The sequence below is a fragment of the Sapajus apella genome, unplaced genomic scaffold (genome assembly GCF_009761245.1).
Source record: "Sapajus apella isolate SASKATOON/1434 unplaced genomic scaffold, GSC_monkey_1.0 scaffold2, whole genome shotgun sequence".
Lineage (NCBI taxonomy): Eukaryota > Metazoa > Chordata > Mammalia > Primates > Cebidae > Sapajus > Sapajus apella.
In genome coordinates, this window is record NW_022436942.1 from 60750395 (window position 1) to 60765835 (window position 15441).

The window sequence follows — 15441 nt, forward strand, 5'->3', positions numbered from 1 at the left end:
GTATCTCTCATCATTTGCCTGCTGTTCTCAATCTCCATTTCTCTCTTCTAGAATTTAAACATAAGTTTATATTTCTAAATCATCTCTTTTGGCCACTGGATAAAAATGGGATGGCACTAAAAGCATTAAGGAGCTCCATTACAGAAGGACCCCAAACATGTGGGCATCAGGGAAAAGTTTTGACTTCAGTTAGGTCTTTGGGGATGATGGAAAAGCTGATGTTACCTTGCAGGTCTGGAATTTTAGTGGACTTGGAGAACACTTGCTAACCTCAGCTATTCTCTCTTTAAAAATAGACGTGTCTTGCTTAGTCCAAAGGAATCAGTAACTGGGCTTTAAGCACTGAGGTGAGCATACAAACTGGATATTTCAAACCTCATGAAAAGGGATTTGAATTCTGCTTTATCTATTAATCTTTTCATTGCTCCTGAAGGCTTCCTCTTTAATTAGAGACTATCAATGTTGCTCTTGGATTAAAAGTCAACTGTGTGTTATCTAGTGAATATTGCAAAAAAGCCCTATACTTTTCCTATGGGCAAGTAAAAATAGACCTCATCTTCCCCAATGGATGTCAATGGACTTGAGAAATTACAGAATTTATTACCTAATAAAACAATATTTCTCTCTAGCGGGAGGGAGGTGGTCAGGGGAACGGAGGAGAGAGAAGGGGAATTGCTCTTTGGGAGCTCATTTCTTTGTCTCCATTTTCACCCTTACATTCGAACAGTGCACACATTAGAAGCTATGTAAGGTTTTGTTTGTCTTCAAGAGATGTTTGAAAAAAGATCAAATGCTTGTGAATGGCATTGGATTGGCAACCCCAAAAACTGAAGTGTCCCGGAAGCTGTGTGAGCCTGGAAATATCCTGCATTTCTATTTGTTTTGGCAATTTTACTTAAAACTACCAAGAACTGGAGTTCATGCTACAACTAAATTTTCCCTAGGCACCAAGAAATGAAAACACATATTACATTTAATTTTAACTAGTTGAGATAAATGGTCATTTTCTGAAAGTTCATCATATGACCCTGAAACAGAAGCAATGGCTCTGCACTTGGGAGAGCCAAGCTACCATTTAAGTTGGAATTATTTATAGACCCAGGGGTTCTCTGGTTGGAATGGTTCTTAGGTCATTGAGTTCCCTTATTCTCCTACCACGTGCTTGAAACTCTACTAGCACATCATGGAAAAGCGTTGGCAGACTTGGGCTTGAAGTTCTTGGTGACACAAGACTGCCTTCTACTTCAGGAGGTAGCTCCAAGTTTTTACATACCTCCAAGTTTTAGAGGTAAGTAAAATAATGTTAACTAAAACTTTAATAGTGCTTACCATGTGCTAGATACCATTAAAGCATTATAATATGTGTATTTGAATATACACCTCCCACTTCTTGCACAGAGACACTCATGCACACATTATACTCACACACATACACACACATACAATCTCACTAAACCCTCACAATAACTGTATAAGGTAGGTTCAGCTGTTACCCTTATATAACAGATGAGGAAACTGAGGCACACATAAATTACATGATTTGCCCAAAGCCACAATGCAAGTAAGAAAAAGCCAAGATTTGAACCCAGGTAGTCTGACTCTACATTTTGTACTCTTAGTGACTATATTTTTTTATTATTATTTTTAATTTTTTTTTGAGACAGAGTTTCACTCTGTTACCCAAGATGGCATGCAGTGACAGGATCTTGGCTCACTGCAACCTCAGCCTCCTGGGTTCAAGCAATTCTCATGCCTCAACCACCCGGGTAGCTTTGATTACAGGTGCATGGCACCACACCCACCTAATTTTTTTTTTGTATTTTTAGTAGAGACAGGGTTTTGCTATGTTGCCCAGGCTGGACTCAAACTCCTGAGCTCAGGCAATCTGCCTGCCTCAGCCTCCCGAAGTGCTAGGATTACAGACATTAGCCACCTTAAAAACTGTACTTTAGCATCTCCAATGCTTATAACTATTGTTCATGCCTAGCACAGAGGTTTGCACATTGTAGATGCCCAATAAAAAATATTTTTCACCTATTTTATATCAGGATGATTATTCCATACATATTCCAATTAGTTTTACACACAAGTATCAATTTGCCCTAGGAAACAGTTGAAGTTGAAACACTGGAATTTTAAATGTTTATTAATATTCTGCCTACTTCAAAGAAACATTAAGAGGAATAAAAGGTATATAACATTCACTGTGGAATTCTTAGCCAGTTGCCACCTGCGGCAGTAGGTCCTTGAACAATTTCAATTTGGCCAGAGAAGGAGATTCCAAACATGCAAGACTTGTAGTATAAGCATAGCTCCTATGCCTTTCCTTTTATACTCTGTACTTGCCTCACTGTCTCATGCAGGAGAACAGGAATCATTTCATCTCAGCAGTGCAACTTGTTTCTATGGTGTGTGTTTCTATCACTATTCATCAGCCTATGTCACTCATTTGTCCATCCATCCATCCATCCATCCATCCATCCATCCATCCACCCATCCAAACAGCATTAGATGTCATTTATCACTAGATGCTTGGGTACTGATACTAGAAAGAAGGAGATGGAAAGATAATCATAGATTCTTCCTGTTTTCTTGGTTCATATTATTCAGTAATCACATGTAGGCATTCAAGATAATTGCTTTAGAATTGGTAAAACTCATTCCGAAAAGGACTGTGCTGCAGTATGTAGTTTGCCAGTTAAGCATTCTTTAACTAGAAAATCTTTTTGCCCCTTCCTTTCCCTTCCCTTCCCTTCCCTCCCTTCCTTTTGACCTTCCTCCCTTCCTCCTCTCCTTCCCTTCCTTCCCTTCCCTTCCCTTCCCTTCCTCTCCTTCCCTTCCCTCCCCTCCCCTCCCTCCCTCCCTCACTTTCTCCCTCCCTCTCTCTTTCCTTGTTTCTCTCTTTGCCTTTGCTTTAGTTCTTCTTGAATAAAGTTTATGATTGGGTATAATTATAGTTTATTCAAACCTTTCCACAGGATATGAATTCTTAGTCATTCTACGGAGCTGTGATCCCTTGAAGAACCATCTGTGTTTATATGCTGCTCTAAGGTGATGGTTGTAGAAGGAATTGGCCTCTGCCTGCAGCTGGTCCCAAAGCATGGATGTTTTAGCAGGAGAACTTAGCATCTCCTGAATAAGAACTTAGTATTTCCTGACTCATCACTTAGGCTAAGGCACCAGCCTGGCTTCTCTCTGCTCTGATAAGCCAGGATCCACTTTGCAACCACAGCAGCAGTGGCTTGGCTCCCATGTGGGGCTTTGGCATGCTTTCAGTTGGACCTTTTCCTCCTGGATTAAGCCTTGAGCATCTCTATCATATTTAAGTAATCCTGGGTTTTCAGCGAACCACTAGAAACAGTGATCCTGGAGGAAAAAGCATGGCAGGGGCATGGAGGACCATGCAGAAAGGAGTTTCCTTTATACCATGACATCTTCAAAATAGGCTACTTGGATGAAATAATACACTTCTGAGTTTAGTCATATTCTTACCCCCAAAAGCTGTCATTTGCTTGACTGAGTACTTCTGTCTTATGCTCCTTCTCAGCTCTCCTAATACGTAACTTGGAGAGTGGTTAGACTTTTGCACGTTTGCTTTATTATCTATGAGGAAGACCCCAGTTCTGCCGCGTAGACCAAGGGACCTGAAGAAGATCTCTAAAATCTGAATTATGTGATCCTATTTAGCTTTTCCTCACCCTCAGGGAAATCCAGCACTCTTGCTCTCATTTGCTCCCTTTCTTATGGTGGAAAAATATTAAATTAGTAAAAGGCTTTACACGGTACTTCTACCCTGTCTTTTCTTTCTGGAATTCTTGAGTTGACCCACTTTGATTATGCGCTGCTGTCTGCTGGCCAGAAGGAGAGCAGCTTAGAACCCAAGCACGTCTTTACCTACTTCTGGATCTCAGTGTCCTCGTCTTTAAAATAAAGGGATTGAACCAATTTCTGAGGCCTCTGCCAGCTCTAACATAGTATGGTCCTGTGGTTTTCATGGAGCAGAAACTCATGATTTCAGATATAAAAATAAATTTGTGGTGAGGTGGCGAAGGGAGGGGAGTGTTTTCTAGGAGCTGTAGTCAAAATGCAGTGGTTATCATCAGATATCAGAAGTCTTCTGTCACTGGCTGAATTGTGTCCAAATTCACATGTTGAAGTCCTAATTCCCAGTACATTAAAATATGACTGTATTTGGAGACAGAGTCTTTACAGAGATAATTAAGTTAAAATGAGGTCAGTGGGGTAGGCCCTAATCCAATCTGGCTGGTGTCCTTTTACACAGAGGATGTTCAGACACAGAGATATATGTGGAGGGAAGATAAAGTAAAGACACAGGGGGAGAAGAAGGAGGTCACCTACAAGCCAAGGGAAGGAACACATGACAGAGCCTTCTCTAAGGCCCTTACAAGGGCTGAAACGTTGATTTGGGACTTTCAACTCCCAGAACTATGAAAAATTTCAATTTCTGTGGTTTAAACTACCCAGTCTATAGTACTGTGTTATGACAGCCCTAGCAACCTTATACATCTTTTGTATCTGATTCCAAAGTGTAAAAAAGATGAAGAAAAGTGCAGTGGCCTCTTCTCAAAAGTTACCTCACAGTCCTCACAGGGTTTTAGGCAATATTGGATACCCTTTGGCCTAAACCCTGGACTTGACTAAGAAATGCAGCCTCCAATAACATTGCAGGAAAAGGGAATCTGGGAATTTCTATGACACAATTCAGTCTTGCTAAGAATTTCAAGCTAATATTTAACTCTGGACATATATTGACATGGGCAGTTCTTCCATAACAGATTCATACAAAATTTTAAAATGCATATAGAAGCCTTAATTTTTTTTTAAATTCTTTAATTCTGTTTTAGAGGCAAAGAATAGGGTGTCTTTTTTGCCTATTTTATAATTTTTATTCTTTTTTTTAATATTTGCCACTGTCTTTCCTTGGGCTTTCTAGGGCATTACATTTTTCTTTTCCGTTTTCTCCGTGTTTCTTAGCCACATTCTCTAACAGGTTACTTCTGTTTCCATCACATCATTATCCAGCCCCAGCAGGCCTACTTTTCTTCATTTACTCTATTGCATTTTCTGCTTTTCTTTCTTGCTGTCTGCTCCTCTCTCATCATCCTTGCCTCTGTCTGCTTAGTCCTCCTGTCCTTCATTTTTCTTTTTTGCCTCTGCATTCAGCATTTCTACTTCCAATCTCCCTCCTCTGCTCTTCCTTTTATCCTCTGATTTGCAGACTTGCTTCTGTGCCCTCCTTCTGTTCCCCTCCTGGGTGTGTCTTTGGCTCACCTTTCCTTCTCCTCTGAGACTTCGTGTTCTTGTTGGTAGATGGGGGCTGATACTGTAAATATCACAAAATAATTGCACTGAGAACAAGTGGTTCCCACTGTGTCCCTGGTGAAAGACCCTTTGAATGAGCTCAGAATGTCCAGTCTCCGTATGATGCAGGAGACAGCACTGGCACTGGAGAGGGGTCTAGACCTCAGCCACAAGACTTAGCATTCCAGAACTTTGGGGCTCATCTCTTGACACCTACTCCCTCTGCAGTTAGAAACCAAGAGGCACTGGGTCGCCTGGGAAGAGAAAGAATAAACCTGCCTTCGCCCCAGCAAGCACACTTTCCTGCCACATTCATCTAAAAGTCTTTTCTGAGATCCTTGCCTCCTGAGTGATCAGTGGCTTCTGTGTTCTCAGTGTGTTGCAGCTTGCTTGGTCCCCTTCCATCCTGCAGAGGGGCTCCTTGGGGTCACATTTCTAATAAGCTACTATGGTCCTCTTCCAGCCTCAGCTGAGGTTTAGGACCAAGAAGCAGAAAGGTGTCATTGTGAGCTTCTTGATCTCTCATCTTGTGCTTTTGTACAATATTATTTGTTCTAGCTTCAAAGATTAAAACCACATGTTGGTCTTCTTTTTTTCAACAGAGTCCCCAAGAAAACTTAAATGAGGGCTAATCTTTCCCTTACTCTACTTCCTTGCTCTTTTTCCTCCTTTACCTTCTCTTCAGTTCTTATTCTTTCTACTTAATGGATAAATTTTAGTTAATCCATTATATTCATTTGTTCATTCATTCACTCATTCAACAAAAATTGATCAAGTGACTCAATGTGCATCAGATGTTTCATGTACTTCTGATGGCATAGATGGTACCTCTGAGGTTTGTTTACAGTCTAGCTCTTAGAAAATAATGCCTGCAGATTTTGATCATTACAAACTTCTAGGCATTCTTATGGCCAAACAGAAATTTCTATTTTTAATGTTTCTTGTTTAATTATGTTTGCTACTGAATGTGAATTTTGAGTAATTCCCATTAGCCCTTTTTTTTTATTTGCAAGATTACAGAACTTGAAAGGTTACAAGCTTTATTATTAAGTAAAATTATGACAGACATTAACAATGGTCCAACAATTACTTTATGCAGGCATTTGAAAAGCATCTCAAAGTATATGCATTAACTGCTGAACTCCGACAACAGGCTGGTGTGGTAGATATTATTATTATCCCAATGTTACTGATGAAGCTGAGGCTTGGATACGTTACATTACTTGGCAAGGGCTCTCAGCTGGTGTGTGGGGAAGCCAGGACTTCACTTTTGTCTGATACCAAAGCCCATGTTTGTTTAGCCACTGTATTGTAACATCTTCCAATCTTCACATCATCCATAGCCATGGAAGGGGAAATTTGCAATGCAGAGTGACCAAAGAGATGGGGATGAAATCCATCCCTTTGGTGTGAATGGAGCTTTTTTTGACCTGTAAGCCAGGGGTCTATGGGGCAGAATTACTGTTTTGCCCACTCACATGCACAAAAGAGAGACCACTTGAGGATGGTTAGATCCCACCAAGGTGGGCTTACCTTCTGGGTCTTGGGCATGTCAGTGTGGCGCTGGGCACGGGCAGAGCGGGCTGACTTGACAGGCTTGAGGGGTGCGCAGTACATCTCCAGTCTCCTCAGATCACAGCTCCGGAAGCAGCACTCATTCACAATGCCTGTCTGAGGCACCCTCCGACTGCTGGAGCCATACCCAGTGGGCTTGTCTGGACAAATCAAACAGAGAGGCCTCATGTTAGGGTGGAACCTGCTTTCTTCAGTCTTCCACCCAGCTCTTGCCTCTCCCCACATCTAATTAACCTATGTATTCTGCAATGTTTCAACCTCTTCTTGAAACTTCCCCAAAGATTCCTGACCTCATGGATCTTTCTGGATTCCAGTATGTCTCCTGGATTCTGTACCACACTCAGCACTAACTCATTCACCACACTATTTGTGGTAATTCTCCCCAAGCTTTGCAACCTGTAGGCAGGGATCTTGTCTATGCCCAATCCTAGTCTTTTCTTTTTCTTTTTTTTTTTTTTTTTTGTGACGGGGTTTTGCTCTTGTTACCCAGGCTGGAGTGCAATGGCGCGATCTCGGCTCACCGCAATCTCTGCCTCCTGGGTTCAGGCAATTCTCCTGCCTCAGCCTCCTGAGTAGCTGGGACTACAGGCACGTGCCACCATGCCCAGCTAATTTTTTGTAGTTTTAGTAGAGACGGGGTTTCACCATGTTGACCAGGATGGTCTCGATCTCTTGACCTCATGATCCACCCTCCTTGGCCTCCCAAAGTAGTATTTTCTTATATATTGGCTTCAGAGGATGATAGAAATATTAAAAGAAGATCATGCATTATTTTCTTAATCTTGCTGGCAATTCCACATTGTTTTTATAAGCAGAACAGCTCAAATGTTTGCCTTTTTGTGTAACTGCCCTGAGTGTATAGTCAGGTTGAACACCAAAGAGGTTTTAAGTTTGGAAAGGGATCCTCATTTTACTAATGTGAAAACTGAGACTCAGAGGTGGCAAAGACTTGCTCAAGGTCATTCGTGCAGCAAATCGCGGAATCAAGATGCAAACTCAGATCTGCTTGCTGCAAAGCCCAAGTGCCTCATGGAGCCCAGAGGAGCTGTTGTATGACTCTGGACAAGTCACTAAGCTCTCTGGGCCTCAGTTTGCCCATTTATATAATGGAGTTAATAATATCATCCTTGTAGGAATTGTTTGAGGATTAAATGAAATCATGTATGAATAATACATAGCATAGAACCTATCATATAGTGGAGGTCCTAAATAAATCATAGCCAGCTTTCTCCAAGTACCGTTTCCAGGGTCCTATGTGAACTATGGAGAAGCAGTGTCACTATTGACCGTGTGCAGAAGTCTTGGGACTTAAAATTAATTACAATACCAATCTAATAGGGCTCCCTCTCTTATCACCCCAAGAGACCAGAACAACGAATTCTGTTTCTTATAGAGTAACTACCAAACTGAAACAATGAACAAAATGTCCATCTTTCATGTGATTCTGTTCTAGCTCAGGCAAGGGCAGAGGGACAGAACCTTGCTTTCTCTTCTCTTCCCTCATCTCTCTTCATCTTCTCCACTGATGCTCAGGCTTTATGGAAGAAAATTTATAAATTATGGGCACATAAATATAAATTCTTTATAATTTATAAATTATAAAGAATCCAGTTAATCAATCTGACATTTATTCAATCTTAATTCCTGACAAAAGAAAACATTACGTTTTAAATCACAAGTCTATGTTTGTGTAATAATGACACCATTACATGAGGATAGGATTTTGAAAGTCAGAAACCTCACGTATTTTGCACTCCCTCATTGGGAGAGATCAGGCCCATGGTAATGGCCTGCTGCCAAACTAGCTTGGCTGCCTCCCTGCTGGAAGGGCCAGGATTCATGGCATCCTCTAAGAACCCAAATGCTTTCCTGATGCTTGGCACAGGACCCTAGTGACTGCTTCCTCCCGTAAGGCAGGTTTATTGTCATTCTTAGGACAGCTGGAGGTAGTAACTCAGTGAGGGTTCATTTGTGGTCTTTCTGGGCGGGGTCTGTTGCTCAGCTCTCAGAGCAGACTCTGTGGGCTCCTGATGGCTGTGGGGTTTGGGAGGGACAGGGCCCTGGCCAGCCGTGCCCCAGCTGGTCCCCTGAGCAATGTAAACAATGTTTTTTTTTTTTTTTTTTTTAATAATCTTTTCCTGGAACTATAAATTAGAGGAAAGACACAAATGGGCTTACATGGTCGTTTGTAATCCACAAAGGACTTCTGCATACTTTTTGCTAAGTGGCTAGCCAGTAAAGCACAGCTGATACCCTTTTGCTTCTCTCTTGGGGGTGGGAAGGAAGGAAAAGGTAACTTGGCCTATTTTGTGGTCATTGTAACTTTTGTCCATTAAATGTAATGATTGTTCTTTGTTGAAACTATAAATTTCTTAATGAGATGTAATTGGGATTCATTTGTTGATTATGAAATAGTAACCTGATGTTTCGGGGTGGGCTGGTAGGAGGAGCTCAGAAACTTTCAAAGTTAGCCAACCCAGAAACAACTGATTTCAGAATTCATGCTTAGGGTTTGAAGACAGACAAGGGCAGGCTTTGGGATTCCAGGACCTATCTAGTATTTCCCTTTCAAGCTTCTCTAACTTAATTCTGCTGGAGCCCTTTGCCTGATACAGCGGGAAGACACCATCCTTCATCTTGGGATATCTTGGGATGGCAGAGATCGTTTCTAAGATTGCAGAGTCTCTTTTTGGTGACTACAAACAACCACAAAACTCACCACATATCTATTTCCTCTTGTAAAATAGAAAGTCATCATCATCACAGCAAAAAATAACAGGACATTCTGGGCATCTGGCTTATCACCTTGCTTAAATGAGCTCAGAGTTTAACATGGCCCAGTCAAACTCTAAGCTTATCTAAACTCTGAGCTCATTCTTTTTAGTCTATAGATGGATGAATTTAGGTACAGAGAATTTTAAGACTTTTCTGCAATGTTCCATAGAGAAAGCTATCTCATGTCTACATTTGTTAAAATATTGTTGAAATAGTGGCATACAGACTTAAATTTTGCTGTAAATATAATTGCCAATTATCTCTAGTTACCACAATCCAGACAGATGTTTTTCTTTGTCTACTCATAATGTCTACAATGAACTCATTGTACGTCATTGGAAATACATGAATATAATAGGTGTTTACCTATTGCCTTTTGAAGTTTAATTCATCTTTTGAAGTGCCCTATAAGCTTGATTTTTTTCTGGCTCTACATCAAAATATTTAACAAACAAAAATCTAATTTCTCACCAATTGAAAGATCAGTTGAGGGTCAAAGTTTTGTTCCATATCTTCAAATGCTATATATTGTTTATTTTTCCAGAACTACAGTAAAGGTATTTGCTGCTGTGGTCTACAACTAGAAGTCTGATACAAAGTAATTTATCAGAAAGGTAATAAAACAATTTGCTTCAGTATTTCATATTTTTCTATTTGAGATAGTTATTTTTTAATGACTTGTAAATTATAACTAAAGTCATTTCAATTAACATTTAAATGAGATGGAGCTAATTGTTCTATTATTGCCTTGAGAAACTCTTCATTAGGAGCTATATAATTCTGCTCCACTGGGCAGAATCAGAGCTGGTAGGTGAATGAGAAGCCAATATTGGCTTAATATAAGAAAGGATTCCTAACAATTTGAATTTACAAGTGTTAGATATGGGATAGATTTCACTGAAAAGTAATGAACTCCTCATTGCAGGAAACAGTTAAGTAAAGGCTGTAATAAACATCTGTCAGAGATCCTAGCAGAAGATCCCTTTGTTGAACACAGTGGATAACTGCTATGGTCTTTTCTATTCCAAACATTCTATAACAAGTGAAGAGATGAAAAAGAAAACTGGGTTGGGCCCAATATTCAGTATGGTTGGAAACTATTTCAAGAAAGAGGTTCAAATATATTCTAACTTAGAAGGTGAAAATTTGTTTTCTATCTATTTGAAGTTGCCCGAGATGCTCAAAACACTGTTCTTACTCAATGGTACAAAAAAAAAAAAAAAAAAAAAAAAGACAGGTGCCTGGTATAGTCCCTTCTATAGCAAGATGTGGTTCAAGAGTTCTGTTGTACTGGCACGATGAAACATTCATGCACTTACTCAACTGTTAGAATGAATAGGCATGTATAACATTCCATTGAATATTTCTTGCTGACAGTCTTGACATTGAAAATTTATATATTTATACATTTATTTTGTCAGTTTTGCTTCAAATGTTTCATAGCATTGTAGACCGAAGATTGCTTACCAGACAAGTTGGTCACCACCTAACCTAGACTTTGACTCCTCCATGAGTAGACATAATGTTTAGTCACAATGTACTGCTGTATCTTAAAAGTTGGCCAACAGACAGAATTCCAATGGTTAAACAGCTGGCTTCTATAACAACAGCACTTCCCTTTAAATAATGCATGATCAGGGGAGTAATTCAATAATCTTTAGGGCAAACTTGCTAGTTATAAGGGTTTTGGGAAGAACTGTGGCATCATCAAAACCACACCAATTAGCTGAGTCTCATGTTTTGTCATGGTTGCAAGCGACTCACTCCCCTCCATCTCTGAAGGGAAATGTGTAATGCTAAGATTTAACTGGGGTCATCACTTCTAGAACAAAGGACTCTGATCATTCGTCACTGGTAAAAATGGTATTACCTCTACTGATGCTGTATAAGTTTGTGTTTCTTATAGATTTCTGGAAAGCATTTGGGACAATGTATTTGCTTTTAATTTCCTTTGAAATTTCTCATCTTGCTTATTGAGAAAGTTTTGTTTTAACTATTTCAACTCTATCATTGGAAAGGGAAGACATTAATTTGAAGAGTCAATATTTAATAAAAAATGCAAACTTTTCCAAGTTGGGATACACCTAGTTCTTAAGATATACATTTGCTATTCTTTGTGTTCTAAGGAATAAAACTATTCTTTAGAAATTTGCTAACAGGAAGAGGTTCCAAAGTTGATGACTTGTTTTTGGAAAGGAAGAAAAAAGAGGTAAGACAATTTAACTTGGATTTTAAGGTCTATTTCTAGGAAATGCTCAATTATGTGTCTGATAAAACATACAAATGAAATTATTAGCTAATAAAAAACAAATCTGCATTTCACTTAGATTAACTAAGGATTGATTATATAACCAAATATTACAGTTAAGATCTGAAGAATCTAGAAACTTAGGTTTTTCACACCAGTTATTTATTTTAGAACTCCAGACACATTGCCAATTTTGAATAACTCGGAATGGTTAGTTTTTAGGGCAAGAATTCTTCCTGGGCCACCTTATTTAATATAAATTCATTTAGTTTGCATTATTCTCCATGGGATACCAGTAGGGAAATTGTGTAAGATATGAATAATCTTAAAGTAGTCTTCATTTTAGCAATTTAATTACTATTTTCATTTGTGAAAAATGGAGAATCATCTCCCAATATTTCCTACATATTTAATGGATTTATAAGGAAAAATTTACTCCTTTCAAAATTTCTAATATAAGGAAAATTATGATTAGATTATTACCAAGGCCCCAATGTAATACATTGAATGGCTGATGTTTTCAGAGTTCATAGGATTTGCATTTACTTAAAATCCTTTTGACAGTCAATATTTTGCCTTTAAAATTTTTTCCTTTGAAATCACAACTTGAATTAAAGTAATTATTGAGTTATACATTGTGATGTGCTTAGTAAAGATAAGGAAAGAAGCTTTTACTACTGTCAACTGGCCATATCTTTTTACATTTAGAATAACGAGTATGTACACACATATACTTAAACACATATTAGGGAATTAAGTGAATTACTGTCATATCAAAGCTTCTGTAAAACACTTTGAAATTAGAATTTTTAAAAAAGATTTTCTAATACACCTATTGCCTGGCTTATACATTGCTAGGAGACCCTGTACATTTCTGCTTTTCTGTGAAAGGATCTTTCCAAGTCAGATTGACCTTTGGCATCTGTAAAAGTGGAACACTGAGAAAATGTTCTCTTTTCTATGAACTGCATGTCACAAACTTTTCTTGAAAACCTATCAAATGTAGACATTGATTTCACTTTTGGCCTGTGTTAATTTTTAATTGTCAGTGTTTGCTGGTCTCACTACCTCTCAATTGGACAAGGTCATCTTTTCTAGGAATTATGGCCCTCTATGACCTGCCCCCACCCTCACAACTCAGCAACTCTTTCTTAGCTACTAAATTCCCATAACCCAAAAGACCAAAGTCTTCCATTACCCAATCAAGTCAATGATTTTTTTTTCTCTGAGTCTAAAAAGAATGAAGCAGAGTTCTATGGGGCTGCCCCTTTATTGAGAGCCTCCTGTCTTTTGGAAGCCCAAGTCAAGAGCAGGTGTGAAAAGAGGGCTATTCAGCTCACCTTGGTTTCCAAGGCCAGGGAGCTAAAGCACAAGTCCTAGGGGCAATAACAGTGAGAGACTCAAAGCAGAAACATTACTATTTTAGGACTCTTTGGAGAAGTGAGCAGACATAGCGGGAAGCAAAATGATGTATTACTTTAGCCTGATACAATGCCCTGGAGGATGAGGGTCTTGCCAGGACAGCACAATTTACTAGCTTAGGTCTGATTCCAGGGCTTGGAGGAGATAGATGTAGCCAACAAAATTATACTTTGGCAAGAGAAATGCTTTGCTGGACAGAAATGTTGTCCTAAGGGAATGGTTTGGTTTATCAACGTCTAAGGTGAAAGATAATCAAATGCCAAGAGGTCATTTTTATGTCTGAATAATTTCAGTGTTGTTTGCTATATAGTTAGCCGCCATTTTCTAGTTACATACTTTTTATTATTTAGAACATATTATAGAATTTGAGTATGATCTGCCTGTGACATCTGTCATACTCATGACAGAAGCAATATGTGAAGTGGTTAAAAGCACAGGTCTGGATTCTACCACTTTTTTACTGTTAGGCTTTGATTTGGCAAAGTACTCAATCTTCTAAGATTCAGGCCCTCATATATAAAATGGATATATAAGAGTATCTCCTAGGACTGGTATGAAGATTAAGTGAGAATGTACACAAAGTGTTTTGCACAGTGTCTGGTGTATGGTAATCTACATAAATGTTAGCTATTATTATTATGGTGTTGAATTGGCTAACAAAGCTGGTTGGACAGGTATCCTCTTCCTCCATTAGTCTTAAAAATGCTTCCTTTCCAAAGTTTGGTGGAAGTGGATGGACTTTCTAGATATTGTTATTCATTAAAGTAAATGAAAAACTGTGCTCTTGAAAGAATAACCAAACTTTATGTTGTTTATACTGCTCTGAATAGTTTTAATCTAGAAAAGACACTATGAGAATGAATCTTTCAATCAAGTCACATAAAACATAGTCATATGGGTTTATCTTGGCCCCTTGTTACATTTGATTTGGCCTAAATCATCCACTGGCTAAAATCACTGATTTACTATCAGTGCTTCTAATTTCCAAACAATGCTACAAGGCCTGGGATGAGTGTGGTGAAATACATGGTCAGAAATGGTTTCTCAATCACTTTCACCTAACGTGGTATTTCTCTCTGCTCTCTCCACATCGTGCTTCGTCTCATTCTGTTCTTTCTATTTCTTCTCTCCTGCTATTGACAGTCTTTTACATTCTTTTTATTCACTGATGTACTTTTGAGCAAGGTTTGTGCCACTGTGGAGTTCATGGTAGGCTAGGTATTAGCATTTCATTTCCTCCCTGTAATGACTGAAAACCAGGGCTCCATCTCCTGCCAGCCATGCTTTGGGAATAAGCAGTTACCCAGTATACAATGTCACCAGGCCTGCTTATTCACCACTCCAACTTGGATCCATGCCTCAATGAGATGAAAACAGACAGCCAGAGAAAGAATAAGATGGGATGTTGAGGAATCACATACATGGGCCTCAGAATGAATCTTTCAATCAAGTCAAATAAAACAGAGTCATATGGGTTTATCTTGGCCCCTTGTTACATTTGATTGGTCCTAAATCATCCACTGGTTAAAATCATTGATTTAATATCAATGCTTCTAATTTCCACACATTTGGAAATTATTTTTTTTTATTTTTTATTTTTTAGAAAGACTGACAAAAACTGTAAGCGGAGACTGGCTCCAGCCTGGCGATTGTAGCCATGCCACCAGCACTATCTCCCACACTTACATTCTGATTGTTATTTTACTCTTTCAGAAGTGGGAAGAAAAGCCTTGTAACAAAACATAAGGCATTTGTGATTAGAAGGTAACGCCCTCTTTCTGGTGCCACAGAAAGATGAATCAGTCAAAGGGATATTAAAACACATTCTCTTTATTTTTAGTTTCTCTCTTAAGTCCCTTCTTTCCTTCCTTCCTTCCTTCCTTCCTTCCTTCCTTCCTTCCTTCCTTCCTTCCTTCCTTCCTCCTTCCTTCCTCTTTCTTTCTTTCACCGTTCCTTCCTTCCTCCCTCCCTCCCCCCTCTTTCCCTCCCTCCCTCCCTTCCTTCCCTCCTTCCTTCCTTCCTTCCTTCCTTCCTTCCTTCCTTCCTTCCTTCCTTTCTTTCTTTCTTTCTTTCTTTCTTTCTTTCTTTCTTTCTTTCTT

The 15441-nt window shown here is 39.1% G+C and overlaps 1 protein-coding gene across 2 annotated transcripts in view; it reads right to left on the minus strand.

The window, feature by feature from the left end:
• IGF1 (insulin like growth factor 1) overlaps nucleotides 1-15441 on the minus strand; it is a 77002-nt gene that overhangs the window by 10516 nt on the left and 51045 nt on the right. For both annotated transcript variants that reach the window (XM_032299428.1, XM_032299435.1), the window contains exon 3: nucleotides 6856-7037. In XM_032299428.1, coding sequence (XP_032155319.1) covers nucleotides 6856-7037 — 182 coding nt within the window. The remainder of the gene's footprint in view (nucleotides 1-6855; nucleotides 7038-15441) is intronic.